The sequence below is a fragment of the Prunus dulcis genome, chromosome 4 (assembly GCF_902201215.1).
Source record: "Prunus dulcis chromosome 4, ALMONDv2, whole genome shotgun sequence".
Taxonomy (NCBI): Eukaryota; Viridiplantae; Streptophyta; class Magnoliopsida; order Rosales; family Rosaceae; genus Prunus; species Prunus dulcis.
This window is the reverse complement of record NC_047653.1, coordinates 179,564-198,957: the sequence shown is the minus strand read 5'-3', so window position 1 is coordinate 198,957 and position 19,394 is coordinate 179,564. Positions and strand designations below refer to the sequence as shown.

At 38.5% G+C, this 19,394-nt stretch overlaps 5 protein-coding genes across 9 annotated transcripts; 4 read left to right on the top strand and 1 right to left on the bottom strand.

Moving 5' to 3' along the window:
- The first annotated feature begins 87 nt into the window (after positions 1 to 87).
- LOC117626204 (protein C2-DOMAIN ABA-RELATED 11) lies at positions 88 to 3,417 on the top strand. The gene is made up of 4 exons (XM_034357861.1): positions 88 to 382; positions 1,219 to 1,374; positions 2,281 to 2,376; positions 2,820 to 3,417. Exons 2-4 carry the CDS (start codon positions 1,264 to 1,266, stop codon positions 3,120 to 3,122), a joined length of 510 nt encoding a protein of 169 aa, XP_034213752.1. The 5' UTR covers positions 88 to 382; positions 1,219 to 1,263; the 3' UTR covers positions 3,123 to 3,417.
- A 339-nt stretch (positions 3,418 to 3,756) lies between these two features.
- Positions 3,757 to 5,809, top strand: LOC117626009 (DNA oxidative demethylase ALKBH2). Its single transcript, XM_034357625.1, has 5 exons — positions 3,757 to 4,182; positions 4,438 to 4,554; positions 4,659 to 4,848; positions 5,097 to 5,277; positions 5,358 to 5,809. The coding sequence occupies exons 1-5, from the start codon at positions 3,940 to 3,942 to the stop codon at positions 5,389 to 5,391; spliced, it is 765 nt and encodes a 254-aa protein (XP_034213516.1). The 5' UTR covers positions 3,757 to 3,939; the 3' UTR covers positions 5,392 to 5,809.
- A 403-nt stretch (positions 5,810 to 6,212) lies between these two features.
- On the top strand, positions 6,213 to 9,837 carry LOC117626007 (acetyl-CoA acetyltransferase, cytosolic 1). Of its 2 annotated transcripts, XM_034357619.1 has the most exons (15): positions 6,213 to 6,433; positions 6,466 to 6,527; positions 6,624 to 6,722; positions 6,883 to 7,056; positions 7,155 to 7,260; positions 7,564 to 7,702; positions 7,822 to 7,899; positions 7,982 to 8,047; positions 8,406 to 8,491; positions 8,595 to 8,694; positions 8,775 to 8,885; positions 8,970 to 9,011; positions 9,166 to 9,252; positions 9,493 to 9,578; positions 9,660 to 9,837. In XM_034357619.1, the coding sequence occupies exons 2-15, from the start codon at positions 6,488 to 6,490 to the stop codon at positions 9,742 to 9,744; spliced, it is 1,299 nt and encodes a 432-aa protein (XP_034213510.1). In that variant the 5' UTR covers positions 6,213 to 6,433; positions 6,466 to 6,487; the 3' UTR covers positions 9,745 to 9,837. The 2 variants fall into 2 exon arrangements, with proteins under 2 accessions (XP_034213510.1, XP_034213511.1); XM_034357620.1 differs by having other exon boundaries at positions 6,217 to 6,527; positions 9,677 to 9,837.
- A 1,525-nt stretch (positions 9,838 to 11,362) lies between these two features.
- LOC117626006 (WEB family protein At1g12150) lies at positions 11,363 to 14,562 on the top strand. The gene is made up of 3 exons (XM_034357617.1): positions 11,363 to 11,902; positions 12,256 to 12,490; positions 12,715 to 14,562. The coding sequence occupies exons 2-3, from the start codon at positions 12,269 to 12,271 to the stop codon at positions 14,290 to 14,292; spliced, it is 1,800 nt and encodes a 599-aa protein (XP_034213508.1). The 5' UTR covers positions 11,363 to 11,902; positions 12,256 to 12,268; the 3' UTR covers positions 14,293 to 14,562.
- Positions 14,563 to 14,644: 82 nt separating this feature from the next.
- Positions 14,645 to 18,196, bottom strand: LOC117626008 (SEC14 cytosolic factor). Of its 4 annotated transcripts, none has more exons than XM_034357622.1 (12): positions 18,130 to 18,196; positions 17,865 to 17,968; positions 17,742 to 17,770; positions 17,133 to 17,216; positions 16,965 to 17,018; positions 16,756 to 16,869; positions 16,490 to 16,543; positions 16,278 to 16,337; positions 16,114 to 16,209; positions 15,764 to 15,865; positions 15,481 to 15,561; positions 14,645 to 15,304 (listed from the first exon to the last, which is right to left on the bottom strand). In XM_034357622.1, the coding sequence occupies exons 2-12, from the start codon at positions 17,917 to 17,919 to the stop codon at positions 14,987 to 14,989; spliced, it is 1,047 nt and encodes a 348-aa protein (XP_034213513.1). In that variant the 5' UTR covers positions 17,920 to 17,968; positions 18,130 to 18,196; the 3' UTR covers positions 14,645 to 14,986. The 4 variants fall into 4 exon arrangements, with proteins under 4 accessions (XP_034213513.1, XP_034213514.1, XP_034213512.1 ...); XM_034357623.1 differs by having other exon boundaries at positions 18,090 to 18,171; XM_034357621.1 differs by lacking the exon at positions 18,130 to 18,196 and having other exon boundaries at positions 17,865 to 18,065.
- Between the last annotated feature and the right edge of the window lie 1,198 nt (positions 18,197 to 19,394).

Here is a 19,394-nt window from a genome sequence, read left to right as displayed (position 1 = left end):
AAGAAAGAGAAGGAAAAAGAATTATTAAAGATAGGGTAAGGCAAACATTCCACGATGTGGGCAGTCAGAGTCAGCTCAGACCCCACTACTCACTCAAGAGACCTGGTTTCGTTGCTTTGGTCAATAATCGACTAGGCAAGGGAAAAAGTGAAAATATTTCGAGACTGACACGTGCCTTTTCCATCCATTGCTGAACAATGAACATACTACTCAGGCGACCTGTAGTGGCCGGTAACTAGGCGAGCCCGCTGGCCCTTGTGTCTAATTTTGGCGGTGAATAAGCCACAACAGCCACAAGCCAGACAACACCCATAAAGCTCTTGTTCATTATTCATTACATTCAATATTCATAAGACAGGCCTAGCAAATCCTTAAAAATCTGGTAAGTTGTCTTCGCTCCTGTGTTTCTGTCTTTGGTTTTTGTTTTTCTTGCTTCCAAATTCCCACATAAATTGAATTTTTGGGTTTGTTTAGTAAAAAAAAGCAATGAGAAGAGGAAGTGAGTGTAGACTAGGGATTAACTCCATTGATTAGTAAGCTAGCTCTAGTCTCTAGCTGGTGGGTATTTGTTATGTTCTTGGGGTTTGCTTTCAGTTTATTCGTAATATCAGTACAGAATGTGAGATAATCGGGTTGCTAAAACTGCTGCTTCTTTTTTTGTTTCTTTTTCAACTTTTACGCAAAGCCTCTGCCTTTTCCTTTCACACAGACAGAATCATATGTTATATGTTCGTTGTTGATTCATAATATTTTACCTTTTAAGCTGAGTATTAAGTCTAATGTTTCGTATATTTGGCTTGGATCAATTTTATCTTATTTTTTGCTCCTTTGCATATTCCTTTTTCCCAACTTTTGCACTGTCTTCAATTAAATGAACCGTCTTTTTTCAGTTCTGCGGAATTGTTAGTGTGAACTATATTATATTACTGGGTCTTTCATTTATTGAGCTTTTGATCTTCTTCTTTCACAAGAGACCTCTATTCTGTTAAACGCCATGGAATATTTTCTGCCTTTTTGTAAATGTATGGTTCAACGCCCTCTGGGTGAATGCTGGATCTGTTTTAAGGTTGAGTAGTAGTACAAAAGTGCATAATGTTATAGTATTTTGGTGGAATTTTCGCTCTTTGGCCATTAATTTTATTGAAAAGTTGAGAATACACTCTCATGCATTTTCCCTTTTTAAACTTCCCTTGGTTATATATGTCGAGTTATGCGCAGTGGTTTGGCCTGGTTTATAAGTTGGCACATCTCTGGAAGGGAACTATGGGAGATTCATTGGGTTTGCTAAAAGTTACAGTCGTGCAAGGGAAAAGACTGGTAATCCGGGATTTTAAGAGCAGCGATCCTTATGTTGTTGTCAAATTGGGAAATCAGGTGAACTTGGTGTCCTTTTTTTATAACTGTTTTTATAAAAATTTCATGGATATGCTTTTGATACCACACGCTTGTGTGCACAGACACTTATCTTGTTCTGCACGCACACACACAGCTATCTGGCACTTCACTCTTAGCTGAAGTGGATTGCTTCCCTGTCCTCATAAGCTTCCTTTCTAAGTCCGTGTGTTTATATTCTAGGAAGGATGAGTGATAATTCCCTCTTATCCCACATTGAATCGGATTTCGTACAAAAGATGTTAAATGAAAGGAAAGTTATGCAATCTCTCTTCAACGCTTATTGAAGCTAAATCAAAAGATTCTATTGGGATGATAACGAAACGGGCACCCTAGCTTTTTTAGCGTTTATTCCTTTTAACTGGAAAGGAGTTATTCTTTGTTAGAGAACCCTCCTAATACACCTTATGTACAGCTGTAGTCAACTATGACCGCATTGGAAAGTTAGAAAACCTTCACATTCTCACATTCTTAATGAGAACCTTTCATATCTAACTCACTCTTTACTTTGCCAGAATAATCTATGACTTGATGTGTGATTCCTTCAGCTAGTTTATCAAGAGACGAAATTACTCAATTGATGGTACTAAGGAGTTTATACTTCAGAGATAAGCACATTTTTTACAAACATACTTGCAGGTTGGATGTCTATATATCTGCTAAGAATGTAGTTGTTCTCAATTGCACACACTTCAGGGTATGCACAATTGGAATATCCTTGGTCTGTACTTCAAATTTCATGTATCAGGCATAGGTATATATTAATATCATTGAGCGTTTCTTTTAGGCACCTCTAAAACTGTTTGGAGTATCACACATTGTATGTGAATGAAATTGTTTTTACAACAATGGTAGTTTGAAGTGACTCATTAGTATATTCTGTACCAGGTGGCGAAAACCAAGGTTATCAACAGTTGCCTTAATCCCGTTTGGAATGAAGAGCTAAGCTTCTTCCTTAACGAACCTATTGGAGTTCTAAATTTGGTAAGTTAGGCATTTGAAATTTGAAGGTAGCCAATTCTTCTGATGAGGTTAATACATTATGTTGTGTTGTTTGGTAGAAGTCTGTGTTATGTGAATATTAGACCAGTATTTTTCTTTAATTTGTATGAATTTAGTTATTTCAATTCTGATTTCGTCAAGTTGCAACCTGAAAACATGGCACTGATAAAAGGGAATCAAGGATCGTATTTAGTTTTTGGAAGCAAATAAACAAATTTAGATAAGTAACTTTGTAAGTTTGATTTGTTTTTATTTTTTTCTTGGGGTTAGATTTTACAACGTTCTATATTGTTCTGAAATGCACATTTCTGAGTAATTTGCTATAGATTGATTATATAGTTGGTAAAGTTAACTTTGCAAAGGCTATTGAAATTGGTAATATTTGAGGCTCGTATGACGTGTGACGGAATTTCTTTTTTCTGTAGGAAGTGTTTGATAAAGATTTTCTGAAGACAGATGATAAGATGGGACATGCTCACGTCAGCCTGCAGCCAATAGTCTCTGCTGCTAGATTGAGACAGATTTTACGAGTTTCTTCTGGCGAGACAACATTAAGGAAGGTTGTCCCAGATAGTGACAACTGCCTAGTTAGGGAAAGCTGTATTACTTGTGTAGATGGTGAGGTGGTGCAGAGTGTTTGGTTGAGGCTTTGCGACGTCGAGTCAGGGGAAATAGAATTGAAAATCAAGTTAACTGATGCACCAGATCCGGATGCAACCTCAGGGTAGTGCGGAATTGACTATTGGCTTTTAGTTGTAGACCTCTAACAATGAGGAGAGAAGAGTTGAATCTCTATAGTTTGGTCATGCATTAGCAAGAAGATTGGCAATGTAGTTTACGATAGATCTAGTATGAAGTTAAGTAGGAAGTAGGAGGTTTGAATGTTTGGAAGTATGTTGAAATTGAAATCCTGTCCTGTGCATGTATAAGTATAAATGTAATATTGAACTTATGGATGATGGTGGGGTAAGCTTAAATTATGTTATTTTCAGTGGCAGCCAAAAACTGCCTTGCTGCCTGCAATCCAATTCTTCTTCAATTTTGCAGAAACTCAAACGTCAACTGAAACGAAAGAGCTAATAGAAAGCATGTTGTAAAATCAGCAATAGAGCCAATGGCTAATGTATGCTTCATGTTGTTTTATGACTATGAATCAATTGCTGGTTCACAGTCCTCTCCTCAAAGTTCAAACACAACACTGTTTCTTTTTTTATATTAAAATAAGTGAGAGTTAAAAATACTCTATTTTACCGAAAATGGGAATCAAATGCAATGGGGCGGACATCAACTCAACTGCTCTAAGTAAATGTATAATTTCATCCTGTGAGATTCGAATAGGTTGAATAAACACAAAGACATGGCTGGCTGATGGCCCCTTTGGTAACTTTATCGACGCCCATCCGGCTTTTGAAGACCCAACTCAACTCAAGTAAGTAGCGAATATATGAAGTAAAGGGATGTCGTATTATTAATCCTACCGACTAAAAACAAAGGCAAGGGATGTCGTATTATGATTGGGGATTGGCGCCTAAATCGTAGTCGACGATGAGTTTGAGGAAGTTGAAGGTGTCGGTGACGGTGGGTGGTGAAGCGACGAACCCAAGCCCTAATAATGAGAGTGAGAATAAGGCGAAAAGACAGACGGTCGTTCTGGGCAATGGAAGTGAAGTTGTGTTCATCCCAAGGTTCGTTAGCTTCGATCAGGCTTGGACATGGTTCGATTACCTCCACACCCATATCCCCTGGACCAGACCCACCATTCGCGTCTTCGGTCGTTCCTGCCTCCAGGTCTCTCTCTCTCTCTCTCTCTCCCTCTCTGATGTAATTTCTGTACAAATCTGCCATTTTTTCTATCAATTATTACTATTTGGGTCTTCTGAATTGTTCACTTGTTGCAAAATATTGGTAATTCTGTAAGAAATGAGTAATATTCTTTGGAGCTTGGTGTTAACTACTGTTTATGATTCTACATGCCTTAAATTGAGGATTGATCGGAACCCAACCCAACCAAACTAATATTATTTATGGGTGGGTATTTTGCAGCCTAGAGATACATGTTATGTAGCAAGCCCAGGGCTTCCTCAATTGGTTTACAGCGGCTACCAGCCTCATGCCTATTCATGGGATGATCATCCACCACTTAAGCAAATCTTGGAAGCGGTAATAAGACTGTTCTGCTTTAGTATTCATTTTCCATCATCCTTGCTGGTAACTCGTACTAGGGTGCCATGGCTCATCATGTCTTCATTTATCTTCCTTGTTAGGTCCATAAAGCTCTTCCTGGCAGCAGTTTTAATAGCTTGATCTTAAATAGGTATAAAGGTGGTCATGACCATGTTGGTTGGCATTCTGATGATGAGAAGCTTTATGGATCAACTCCTGAAATCGCGTCCTTATCCCTTGGATGCGAACGTGAGTTTTTCTTGAAGAAGAAACCCAGTAAAACATGCCAAGGTATGATTCAATCAACCGTTTCCTCCATTTATTATGGTTTATCCTTTGTTGTGCATGTATAGTGGACAGTTAACCGGATGGACACATAGTTACAATATTATAATTTGCAGCAGGTTTCCATCTGCACGACTAGAAGCCCAGGACCCATTTAGAACATCTCTCACTACAAAAAAAAAAAAATTTATGTCTAAACATAAAACAACAATTGAATTTGCGTTGGTATAATTGTCTTTCGGTGTGAATGCCAGAAAGCAGAGATGATCAAGAACCTAAAAGTAAGCGATTAAAGAGGAACCATGCTGATCAGTACTCTTTCACACTTAAGCATGGATCACTATTGGTGATGAGAGGTTACACTCAAAGGGATTGGATGCATTCGGTGCCTAAGCGGACAAAAGTAGAGGCAACTCGTATCAACCTCACATTCAGGTATGTGTCTGATGGGTTCTAGGATTAGAAATTGAGAAGAGAATGATCGCTCATCGTGTTCTTTTGTGTATTGTCTGCAGATGGGTTCTTCAAGACCCTGGTGCGATGAGTTAACTTGACACTGGTACTTTGTCCTAGAGGAGTAATGTATAGCTTTGTCAATTAGTTAAGAAGATTTTGGATGTCTGTATCTGTCTGCTATGTCACGTACTTAATTTGGGTAACAGGCTTTACAATTTAGTGTTTTTGTGTGTTTGTTTTGTTGCTTGGCTGGTATAGTAGGCTTTTTGTCCTCCGTCTTAAGTAAAATGAGTGCCATAAACCTTGTTTCCTGATGTTAGCAAGCATGGCCTCTTCCATAATCCGTACTGAGCAGCCAGTGCCAGATTAATACGGAAGAGCCCTAACTTTGAGTTTCAGCAATCTGGTAATGTCACCACAGGCTCTTCTTAACTGATTGGTGAGTCTTAAGCAAGTAGCATCGACTTCCCGAAGCCTTGGACTTGGACTCCCATTGGGCGGTTGGTGTGTAACTCGTGCCATGAACATATATGGCAACGGCAGCACCCAACCATTTTGTTGAGCCTTGTTAACTGATTGGTGAGGTGACTTTGGACTTGAAATGTTAATTTTAAAATTAATGTTAGCAAATTGAACTATGAGGAGCGAACGAACAGTAAGTAATTGAGGACCAAACTAGTTTAGTTCATGATAAACAAGTCATAAGAGGCTAAGAGCAGAGCACAGCAGCCGCGTTGTTGCGGTTCCCGGCGTAAAATGATAAAGTTGGATGCTGATATCATTCAGATGTATCGAAGCGGGCGGGCGGGCGGGCAGGCAGGCAGTCTGGCGATAAATGATGATGCAATGATGGCGCCAAAATTGCCAACGTAAACCAGAAAAAAGAAAATAAATAAATAAATAAATCCTCAGCGCTGTCGATCCATGATAAGGATAACAATAACATGTCTTTCCTCATTCATCAATTAAAATAGAATAAACGCTCTCAAAAACTTCATCCGAATTTCATTCCTTCTTTCTTCTTCCTTTGAGCTTTCCTTTCCTTGCCCGACGACGTTAAGACGTGCAGCAACCAACTCTGTTTGTTTGCTATCAAAATCCACACACAAAGAACCGAGATCCATCCTTCCATCCTTCTCTCTCTCTCTCTCTCTCTCTCTCTCTCTCTCTCTCTCTCTCTCTCTCTCTCATGATGTCTCCATCTTCTTCTGATTCTATTAAACCTCGAGGTAAACAAACACACTCCTTCAATTAAGTGCTTCATTTCTTGTTTAATTTCTGCTTCAATATTTTTGTTTCGATTTTTGGCGTCTTGTCTTGTTCAGATGTTTGCATAGTGGGAGTCGCACGTACGCCCATGGGAGGATTCCTTGGTTCCCTCTCATCTGTCACAGCAACCCAACTTGGCTCTCTTGCTATTCGATGTATGAAACAACTTCTCTCTATCTATTCTTCATAATTAATTACCCTCTGCAGCTCTGCTTTCTCTTCTCTGATGGATGGCCGTGAATATAATAATGTGATTGATTCGAATGAAATGGTTATCTTGTCCATAATAATTACAAAAAATATATAAAATGTTAGGCGCTCTTAAGAGAGCAAATTTGGATCCATCCCTTGTACAAGAGGTCTTCTTTGGGAATGTTCTGAGCGCCAATTTAGGCCAAGCTCCTGCAAGACAGGCTGCTTTGGGTGCAGGCATACCCAACTCTGTCATTTGCACTACTATCAACAAAGTCTGTTCTTCTGGCATGAAAGGTCGCTCCCCTCCTTTCTCTCTCTCTCTACCTCTTCTATTCAACTTCTCTGATCTTCACTGATCAGTGCTGGAAATATTCTCTCTCTTCTTTAATCAGCCACAATGCTAGCTGCACAAACCATCCAGCTGGGTCTCAACCATATCGTTGTGGCTGGTGGCATGGAAAGCATGTCCAATGCACCTAAGTATCTACCTGCTGCCAGGTTAAGCCTTTTTCCCCTTTCTTTTTATGCTTCTTTCTTTGTAATCCCATACCTTGAACAACGATTCTTCTAGTGACAAATGACAGGTCTGTTTGTATAAATCGTAATCAGGGGATTTTCCCACTGACTCAACTCAAGTATGTAACAATTCATCAAAATTGCAGGCTTTCTTGCTAAAATAGCTGCCACTTGAAGAATCTAACTTACGCTTATGTTGGCCATTCAGTGTGCTTTCTAAGCTTCATTTGTACACATATGAGTTCTCTTTTGGCTTGTTCGGAAAAATGTCTAATTTGTAAACAGACAGGGATCTCGATTAGGACATGATACTATTGTCGACGGCATGCTTAAAGATGGTCTTTGGGATGTCTATAATGACTTTGGAATGGGAGTTTGTGCTGAAATGTGTGCTGATCAACATTCCATTTCAAGGGAAGAGCAGGTAATATTTCTCTAGAGATTGCTCTGCTCTAAAATATACACCCCCTTTGCATATTATGTTTAACCAACTGTTGTTTCTAGTGACCTCTAACATTGGGCTATATCAATGTTTACTTGCAGGATTCTTATGCTATTCGAAGTTTTGAGCGTGGAACTTCTGCACAAGATGCTCGTCTCTTTGCATGGGAAATTGTTCCGGTATGATTTAGTTCTGTGCTGAACAGCAGAAACGTTTCAGCATGTTATAAAATGTCTGTTCATTATCAATCTCCTGCTGTAGGTTGAACTTCCTGAGGGACGAGGAAAGCCTTCTTCAACTGTTGACAAGGATGACGGTTTAAAAACAGTAAGTACAATATGGGATGAACTTATATAGAATATATTTCTTTCAAAGCAGTAATAGGAAGTTTTAGTTTTCAGATCAGAATTCCAAAACTGTTGAGTTTTAAGTGATAAAGAAATATTACCTATATATGGATTTGAACAATTTTGACCAGTATCATAGAATTTATAGACAAGAAAAGTGAGGGTTTTGGATTGGTTGCACTTCCAATCTCAAGTTGGAAGAAGTCACAGCTCTACCTCTTGTAACCACTATGTTTCTCCTCCTCCTTTACCCTAACTTTTGAACTTCAATGTCATGATTTTGGAGGTATAGGAAAAAAAAATTCTTTGTATGTTCTGCTTACAACTGTCCTTGCTAGTTTGATGCGGCAAAATTAAGGAAGCTTCGACCAAGTTTTAAGAAGAATGGGGGTACTGTTACTGCTGGGAATGCTTCTCTCATAAGGTGCTCTCTCTCTCTCTCTCTCCCTCTCTCTGTAATTTCTTCTAATATTGGTGCAAATTTCATATCTTCAATGCATTATGGGCTGTGCTTTTCTATTGGGCAGTGATGGTGCAGCTGCATTAGTGCTAGTGAGTGGGGAGAAGGCACTTCAACTTGGGTTACAAGTAATTGCTAAGATTAAGGGATTTTCTGATGCAGCCCAGGTAGTGAAATGACATTCTTGTTTATCTTGGTTTGCTGGACTTCAGATTGTGTTAATACTGAAACAATATTTTCTGGACAGGCACCTGAGTTATTTACAACTGCTCCAGCCCTTGCAATACCAAAGGCTGTTTCAAATGCTGGTTTGGAAGCTTCTCAAATTGATTACTATGAAATAAATGAAGCATTTTCTGTAAGAATTCATGCTTTTTATATGATATAACTTGGCTCTGATTCATTAAGCATTTACTGCATAAACGTATTTTAATCTCGGCAGGTGGTCGCTCTTGCCAACCAAAAGCTGCTTGGCCTTAATCCTGTGAGTCTTCGTTGAAAATTATTTAAATCGAAATTGATGCAAAGCAGATCAATTTAGTTGTTCTTCCACTTTACATTTTTGCTGTGCGTCCTTTTGCCCTAGTATCTGCAGCAGCTTCACTTTCTTTTCCAATTTGCCTTTCTTATGAATTCAGGAGAAAGTTAATGTCCATGGTGGAGCTGTATCTTTGGGACACCCGTTAGGATGCAGTGGAGCTCGTATCTTGGTCACTTTATTAGGGGTAATTCATTGCTTTTTTCTGTCTATAATTTTTGTGCTTGATGATTTGAAAATTGCTGCTAGCTGTCCATCTCTCTTCTGTGGTAAAACTATTGGGGAGATGGGGCTTTTTTTTGTAAGAAATGGAAGCTGCATCTAGATTATTTGCTTCTTCCATATATTTGTTTTTGTTTTTGTATTTTTTGGTCAAATAGATTTGTTAATTTCTGGTGTGCCTGAATTGAAAGCAATGTTCTTGCAGGTACTGAGACATAAAAAGGGGAGATATGGGGTTGGTGCCATATGTAATGGAGGAGGGGGAGCATCTGCCCTTGTTCTTGAGCTCATGTAAGACTTTTCAATTTGTTCAGGCATATGCGTGATTTTGATATTTGCCATTGAGTTCCTAACTTCAACAAGTCATTAAAGAAGTTTGCATCTTGCAGGCCAATTACAAGGGTGGCGCGTTCTTCGTTGTGATAATATATTGTGTCACATCATCATAATGTTGTAGAATTTGGCCTCTATTGTTTGAACTTTCTTCCTCAATAAGGAGGTCTGTATCAGATGTTATTAAGAAAATATATGCTCTGTTTTGTTTGTTTTTGGTTCGGTTTGTCACGCTTTCGGTGTTATTTGATGTCCCCTGTCCACCCCCACCACCCAATGTTCTGTAATACGGACTCATCTAGCATGGAGTATGCCAAATGGACAATTGTTTTGGGGTGGGGAGAACAGTTCATATGCACTACCATACTCTCCATTTGTACAAGAAAGTTGAGTTGCTGACTTGCTGGAAATCAGATGACAATGCCTGGTGGGAAGTAAATGTGGTTTCCTATTCTATTCCTTTCTGAATCAATGAACATCCATCTGAATTGTAGAGTGCATGCCAACCCAAACATTAATATTATTACTTACTAGCTAATAATAAGATGAAGCAGATTCCCTTCCCACCAAAATTGAAATTTGAAACTGCATTTAAACAATCTGAATGGGATAAAACGCAAGCCCCCCTTGAATTGAAGGACTTCGTTTTAGAAAGAGAAAGGACAAAATGGGAGGGAGGGAGGGAGAGAGAGAGAGAGAGAGAGAGAGAGAGAGAGATTGTAAATTATTACTAGCACAACCAAGTGATGTTGAGGAGAGAAACTCAAAGATAACGTTTTTGGAGTGTCGATAAATGTTATACGTTCTTTATTAAAGGATGGATTGCTGATATGTTATATGTTGTTGATATCTAATAATATAACATATCAACCTATTACAGGGGCGGTTCTGTGCACAGGGCAGGTTGGGTGTCCACCTAGCCCAAATTTAATAAAAGACAAAAAAAACCTACATATGTTATAAGCTCAGTCCAAAATAATAAAAAAATTAAAAGCGGTAACATTATATCTTCTCTGCCCATCCAGGTGGTCTTATATCTTCTCTCTCCTTCTCTTTGGGCTATGCGACATCAGCTTGTTTCTCTATCTTTTAGCTACTCGACATTAGCATCTTCTTTCTCTTTCTAGTTTCTATATATCTTTAATTATAGTTTTAATTTAAAATTGAGTATTCTAGGGTGTAATTAGGGATGAAAGAGAGTTTTCTAATAATATCGATAAAGCATTGATAATTGAAGAATTTAAGAGTTCTAAGCATCGATAGTTATATTTTATTTTGCTTTACATTTACTTTTGGTTTTAGTTTTAGTCTTTGCATTTGTTGAACTTTTATCTATGGATAAAGATAAAAAAAAAAAAAAAAAAAAAAAAAAGAAGATGCATTTGAAGGTAAGGCTCATTACATCCTCTTTAATTAGGTGTATCTTTTTATATTTATTAATGAAATTCATTCGTACCGTTGAGTTTAGTACGTAAGTTTTGCTCAACTGACTTTCGAATCTTGGAACCGTCACTGACCTATTATCGATAATATCGATACAAAATTCACATTGTGCACAGAGAATTTCTAACATGTTATATAAAAAATAAATCGCATGAAATTTCCATGACATTCTTAATTTTATCAAACTCTCATCTAAGAGGGGAGAGAAAACAAAGTGAAGAGATATGTAACTAACTAAACCACAATTGGTCTGCTTCTTATAGGGGTGGGAATAGGAGGAACAGAAGGCAGGCACCGTGATGGCTGGTCAACGGTCTAAATATCTCCTGAGTTTTTGGATTTTTTGTGATACTCATGCCACAAATTATCTCTCTTCCTTTTTCCGCGTGTGGGAGGAGGAAAAAAAAAAAAAATCTCCATTCGATTTTTGGGATAGAGATGGCGAGAAATGCAATAGTCAAGGCCAATTCTGTCTATTCTGAATTCTAAGCGGTTGGCATTTAACGTTAACTAGCGCATACTTCTCTTTGCTTCCCGCTAAAATAGGACAAGTAAAATCATGTACAAGGCAAAACTTGAATGAACCTCATCTTTTGGGCCTGTTCTTGTTTGCAACGGACCCGGAGCTTCAATCACAGAAATTGAGAATTGAGAATTTTGAGACCCGGACCACCACCACCATCACCACCATCACATTCTAACTTTGTTTCTTCAGAAAGTTCCTTTTAATTTCTTAATTCGTGAATTGGCTGCCTGGTTTTCTCAGAGTCTTTTTCTGATGATCCTTCACCTCTGACTCGACAATAACTTCATCTTTTATTCTTTGCGGTGGTACATACGTACGTGCTTTCAAGTTTTCAATATTTTCGTTAATTTGCTTCTCTCTCTCTCTCTCTCTCTCTCTCTCTCTCTCTCTCTCTCTCTCTCTCTCTCGTTTGATTTAATGAATAGCTTTCTCATACATTAAAAACATCCGTTTAATTCTCTACATGCTATTCTGTATATTGCAATGCATAGATAGCTGGTACATAAAAAAGATGCACATAATATATAATATAAATATACACACCTTGTTTGTTGGCATCCACTCCCACCTCTGGTTGGTTGAATTTGGTTCAATTACTTTGATATATAAGATTGAATTGGTGATGCTAATTGATGTTGTGACACTGTCATGCATGCATGTTTGCAGAAGAGAAATCAAAATGGCGAATATCCGTGTAAAGGATCAGCAAAAGGGTTCGGGTTCGGGTTCTCCGAGGGCAGAGGTGGGAGAGGTTGACACCAGGGCTCCATTCCAATCTGTCAAAGCTGCTGTTAGTTTGTTTGGTGAGGTCGTTTCTAGAGGGGTAAAAACTGCCAGTTCCCCTGCCAATGCCAATTCCCCTGCCAATGCCACTCCCGTCAAGAAAAAACTTTCTTCAGAGGTAACTCTGTACATTCAAACTCAATTAATCCCTTCAATTTATATATTTATTTTCCTCCTTTCATCCCATAGGCCATGTTAACTTATTTCCATCTATCCATCTCTAGCTACCCTTCAGACTTGAGGGAGGCTAGCTAGCTGTTTGGTAATGTGATGATGGTCATAATTTAAACAAACTCATAGTTAATTAAGATTGAATCTGCTCATTAATTCCTTGTTTGTCAGAATCATGCACTGGACAAGGAGACACAGCTTCTGTTGGCCCAGAAAGAACTAAACAAGATCAAGCAACAACTAGAGAGTGCGCAAACTACAAAAGCTCGAGCACTCAATGAGCTTGAAAAGGCTAAGAGAACTCTGCAGGATCTCAACACCAACCTCAAAACTGTAAGCGACTCCAAGCAATTAGCCATCAAAGATGCAGAACAAGTCAAGATTCGGGCTAAGAAACTGGAAGAGGTCAAATCCAGAGAACCCATTGAAGGTGGAGCTTGGAAACGCGAATTGGACCACGCTAGAAAGGAGTACACAGCCACTGTGACCGAACTCGATGCTACAAAGCAAGAGCTCACCAAAATCCGACAGGACTTTGATGCCGCCTTGGAAGCAAAACTGGCTGCATTCCAACAGGCAGCAGAAGCTCAACGTTCCGCAAACGTTAACTCAGACAGGGTTAATGAGCTCTCAAAGGAAGTTGCAGCCATGCAGGGATCAATCGAACAGCTAAAGCTTGCCTCCCAACAGGCCCAACAAGAGCAGGCAAACGCTGTGGCTGAAAAACAGGCCCACCTCCGATCTTACAATAGTGCTAAGCAACAAGTAGAAGAGAAATTACTATCTTTGAAGCTAGAAGTTGATCCTGAACTGACCGAAAGTCTAGAGGCTAAGCTTGAGGAAACAACTTTAGAGATTGAAGTTTTACAAGAAGAAATGAAAAAAGCCCACGCTTGTGAAATGGACTCCATGAGAGTGATAACTGTGGAGCTGAATGAAGCCACAAAGACGCTGCAGGAAGTTGCTGATGAAGAAAGTTCTCTTCGAAGCTTAGTGAACTCCCTCAGGTTGGATTTGGAGGATGTGAAGAGGAAGCAAACTGAACTGAAGGATAAAGAAATGGAAATGGAATCTCTTGCTGCTAAACTAACTGCTGAAATACAGAAAACCAAGGAAGAGGCAGAGGCACAGCTTAAGTCACCTCCTAGTCATCATGAGTATGATCACAGTTCAACTGCCCAGAAGCTTTCATCTGAAACTGAAAGCGCATGGCTGGAAGCAGAAGAGATGAAGAAAAATGCTCATCAACAGAAGCGAGAAGCTGAAGATACCCGGGTTGTAGCAGAGGAAGCAGAGAAGAAACTGAAAATCGCTCTGGAAGAAGCTAAAGATGCCAAAGAAGCAGAAAAAAGAGCCCTTGATGAGCTCAAGCTCTTATCCGGGGGGACACAGGAAGCAGGTACTTGTTCAAATTCAGAGACCAGTGGCGGCAAGATCAAACTATCATCGGAGGGGTATGAATCTTTGACAACAAAAGTCGAGGAATGTAGAAAATTGGCTGAGCAGAAAGAGGCAGAGAGCATGAACCAAGTAGAAGCAATCAATGTAAGAAAAAGGGAAGTAGATAAAAAGTTGGAGGCCAATTTAAAAGCGATAGAGGAAATCAAGACTGCGACAGACATGGCATTGAGCAAAGCAGATATGGCAGAGTCAGCAAAATCAGCGGTGGAGGGTGAACTTCGCAAGCGGCGTCAAGAAGAACAAACGGTGGCAGGTGAGTCATCAGGGTCATTCTCCATTCAGTTCTAACTTGTAGGAGGATACAAGAGCAGATCATTGAGAGAGAAACACCAAGTTCTCTTTCTGTTTCTGTTTCACAAGTGCCTAAGCTTGGAGAATTGATCTTGCAATGAAAAGATGATAACGTATCTCCTCTCCCCATCTGCCTACCGTAGTATCCCATTTTTGGTGTATTCAGGAAAACTTATTTATTAAGAGTCTCAGTGGTTCAGAAGCAGGGAAACATGTAAATCGCTTGTTATCTCATCTCAATACTCAAAAGAATACTTTCTTCTTTTATTGGCTCTACAGAAACTGACATGTTTTACCTCCATGATTTATAATTGTCAGTCAAAAAAACATATTTAGAAATCGCTGAAGGTGAAAATAGGTTAATCTGTGCAACTAGTATATGATTTAGAACTGTGCAACTAAAGATGACATGACAATTTGCTGCTGCACTACAACGCACATCAGGCTACGCACGGCACAGGTCTGAACTTAGTATCCAGCAGCCATATGTCATATTACATACACTGTATTAGCTATATCCCTTGTGAAGTTCACGTAGATAATGCGAGCAACTACCATTACAACCAATCATATCGTATGATTGCAACGGTAGGACCAGTAACGCAAAGATTCCTTGTCCCGCAGCTTTAGACTGAGCACAAAGGTGTAAGATTCATCACTGCAAGTCTGCAAGGCACCGAGCTCTGTGGTTTCAGTCACCATTGATTTTGAGGTCATCTAGAGAGTCAGATAGCCCATTCCCATTACCAAACTTGTTAAACTCAGATTCTATCGTTTTAGCAATCTGTGTTCCTTCTGCAGCTGGCTCAGGTACATCCACATGAAAAGAACCCTGCTTCATTGGGTGAACAGGTTCCTTGATCAAAGATTGCTGCTTGATGTAGTTGTAGAGCTGTTGATGAAAGTGGTGGTCCAAGGAGAAGCAATTTTCAGCTCCATTCTGTGAATGCCGAGATGATCCCGAACCTTCTCTTTTACAAAAATGTGGAAGAGATCCATAATCCATTATCTACACAAACATCAAATCCAACTACAAGATTAGTCCGTTTGAATTTTGACGTTGCCAAATGAAATTACTAAAGATATCAAAATCAACTTATTCAAAGATGATTTTGAGAAATATGACAAGAACTCATAAACATTCAAGTTCTCAAAACTTCAAGCATTATAGGGAAAACATCTTACCTTCAACAGTTCATCCTTACCACAACCAGACAACACCTGCACTTTTTTCCTTGTCCTCTCCTGCAAAAGGGGCTTGACAACCTGCTAACAGTCCAAGAATTATACAACTGCCATTCCAAAAGGGCATCTAAAATATATAAAGTTTTTGAAGAACATGAGCACCATACTCCCTATGGCTTAAAGATCAATAATGATCATGCAATAAACAAAGTGGGGACGAACCCAGTTATACAGGACACAACAGATTACATGATATCACAAAGAACACAATGTGAAGACTAACCTTCCAACAAGCTGAGAATATATATGGGGCATTTACAATGTAGTATGTATTTGTCTTCTCCGGGTAGTTCAAATCATCAATTGTTGATATAATTGTCAATAACTGCACGGGCATAAAACATACAAAGTAGTGAATGCTACATGGTTTACATTGTAGAACTCATTTAGACACATACAAAGTAGAATCTTCACGCTTATAATCAACCTAATTTAAGTTGGTTATAAAATTTAATTAAGGAACATTGGACAAACCTAAATAGATTTGTCATCAGTACTTATGATAGGAAAGAAGAAGATAGTCTCAACTGTAATGAAAACAAATAAACAAATAAACTTCTGGTTATATTGTACCTTAATTTGGCTTAGTGCTGAGAGCTTCAAACCAGTCATATCTAAAACCTTCACGCAGGTGATAATAGGCTTACCATACTTCCTCGATGCAGAAGGCTACAACCGAACACACAGGTCAGAAAAATGACTTGTGAAAGCTTAGAGATTCAAGATCCCATACTCACCAAAATTATACGATCTCGATATTCATTAATTTGAATGTGTGACTGCACATAGTAGTGAACCTGCAATGGAAAATATAAAAATATTACTCAAAGATTGTAAGGACTCAAGGACCTTGAGCATCAAGATAAAGAGGCAGAAGTAGATGATTCAAATTCAATAATTGTTTTCAATTATAAGACAAGATGGTCTTTCATTTAAATCTAAAACTTACAGATGCCTTGTCAAATGTACTTAGCCCAACACCAATGGCAAAGACTGGCAAACCCTGAAGAGAAACGAAGAATGAGTAAAACATGTTACAGCACACAAATTTAAAAATAAAAATAATAAAAAATCACTGGTAGAAGAGACATTATTATCAAAGGTTCAATTCCCATGGAGCAAAAGATTGCAGGATTGAAATCGTCAACACTGTCATGGTCTTGAAAAGAAAATGTAAACACCAAAAACAGATAAGTTTTAAGTTAGGATGAGCACCTCTCTTGAGTAACCCGAAAGACCTATGAGCTGTGAATCTCGTACTGACCGGTATAATTCAGTTGGAACAATCGGTTTCTGCATGGAGGAATAAGACTCCAAAAATGTCAGCATCTGGAGACCAGCACATGTATAAATAAGATTGGTAATTTTTCAATCACTGAAAAACACCAAAATGCTAGGCAAGTACAGGAATAGGATAAACTTACGGCCAATATATTGTCAATCTCATTTTGTACCCTCCAGTTTAAACAATCTACCAACTGGAACATCAAAAAGATATCATTTCACCAATTAAAAATATAAAAAAAGAAGTGCGCTGACAGTGGATAGGATTTCATTAGGTTAAATTGGGAAGCTAAAGAGCTGCATGTTACCATTTTATGGGCTTTGGCGACATTCCACTCTCTTGCTTTGAGAAAACGGCCGAAAGTCTCAAGAGGATATCCTTGATGAACATTCTATATAAAACAGGAAACAATTTTTATGATAAATCCAAAATTCGAAAAACATGGGGAAAATATATTATAGAAGGGAAAGCATGAGTATGATCCCGAAAGATCCAGTAGAGCTCAAAATTGAAATCAAGCATTTGTTGGGCAGGTAAATTGCCATGAAATAGTAAGAGAAGAAATGATAAAGACAATGTCCATGATGTGGAACCAAATAGCAGCCGCCTAGTTGATGTTACTAATATCAATGAATTAGATTTGTGAGTTTGGGGGTGATGTTAAACTGGAAACTGCAGTAAACATGCTTTGAGCCTTGGCCCTTTGGGGATGGCAGCAAATGTCAATTTGGCAAACCACAAGCCATTGACAACCCACAAAAAAAGTTTAAATAAAAGAAGTCGATTAAAAAAAAGGAAGTAATAAATTAGAGAAAGAAAGTAGATAGCATTAGCATAGCAGAAGAATTGTAAGTTTGAGTTTGAGCAGAGAAGAGATCGGAGAGACGAAAGCAGGAAGGTAATAGAAAATGCGAACCTGAAATGTTCTCTTGAGTGGCTCATCAACTGCCATTACTCAAAAATCCAGCAAATAACAGAGAAACAAAATGAGAAACAGTAAAAAAGGAAGAAAGAGAAAGGGAAAGCTGAGAAAGCTGACCTTGATCCATCAAAGCTTGGAACTGCTTAATCGCTTCCTGAGAAACGATCCCCATTTCTCTTTAATTTCGCTCTGTGTCCGTCTCTGAATCTGTTTTTCGGTTGCTGAGCAAAAAAATTTAAATAAAAGCTGAAAATGAGAATGAGAGAAGGCAGAGGTCGTCCTGCTAATACTAATTTATATTAATTAAAGCAAGCAATTCAAAAGAAAAGCGTATTAATTTACTAGTAAAGTAATAAAGGAGGAGGAGGAGGAGGAGGACCACCCTTGTTCCAGTTTTATTTTGCTTCTCTTTTTTGACTCTGATTTTACTGCAACAGAAGACCAACCAACGATTTGTAATTTGTAATTTGTTATTTGCTATTGTTAAACTTATTAAATGAGATAGATTTATTAGGGAAAAGACAAACACTCGTGTCAGGCTCAGGACTCAGGAGGAGGAGGAGAAAGACTTTTTATTTTGGGTCAACAATGTCATGAGAGACAACAAGGAGAGAGAGACAGAGAGACTCGAGTCGAGATTCAACAAAGGCGGGCCTACGTGCCCAGCCATTTATTCCCCAACCCCTCAGTCAGAAATTCAACAACATAACCCACTCTTCTCTCTTTTATTTGCCTCAAAATAATCTGTTATGTTGGAACAACAAAATGTAACTCACCATTTCGGATACTTTTTTTAAAAAAAATCTTTCATGAGTTTTGCTAATTTCAAGTTTATTTTTTTTCCTTCACTCCTTCCAGCCAGCCACCTACCCCAAATACAAAATATTGGGTCCCACATTGCTAGATCTATCTGTTGCCGTCGGATCCGACTTGGTTGGTTTCTTCATGTAGACGGAGGATGGGATCCCGATAGATGTGGTTACTTTGTTAACTTATTGTGTGAGATTGTGAGACTCTGGAGGAATGCACCGTCCAAAAATGGGAGGAAGCCAAAGCCAATGCAAATGCGACGCGGCATTTAATTTGTGCCAAACAGCTGCTGAAACTGAAAGATTCCAATCTGATCTGATCACAATTCTGCCACGTTTAATGCCTTCCTTCTTCTTCTTTCTCTTTTTCTTTTTCTTTTTTATCATTTGGGGAGTGATGAAAGAGGACTACTCTTGTCTTGGGTTAGTTTTTATTTTATAAATAAATTACTTATTATTATTATTTATATTGGTCCTCTGTCTGAAGTTATACAGTCTTAATCTTGGGTTTATTTTTAACTTGTTAAATAGACTCGTTTGGGAATAATTTTGAATAGTCTTAAAAACAGTTTTATGGATAATTACTTTTAAGTGATTTTAAATTATTTTATTGAAAAGCGCATGGGATGTGCTTCTGTCCAGAATCACTTAAACTCACTTAAAGTAATTATATAAAGAAGCACATTAGAGATGATTCTCCCCATAAATAATGGGATGGGCTGCAATGTACCATTTTCTTCTTCTTGTTTGTTGTTGTTGAGAAAGGAAGCTTCCTAGAAGTTACACTCCAGATATTAGTAGTAGCATTACGTTCGTCTTGTGATGGAACAAGAAAATC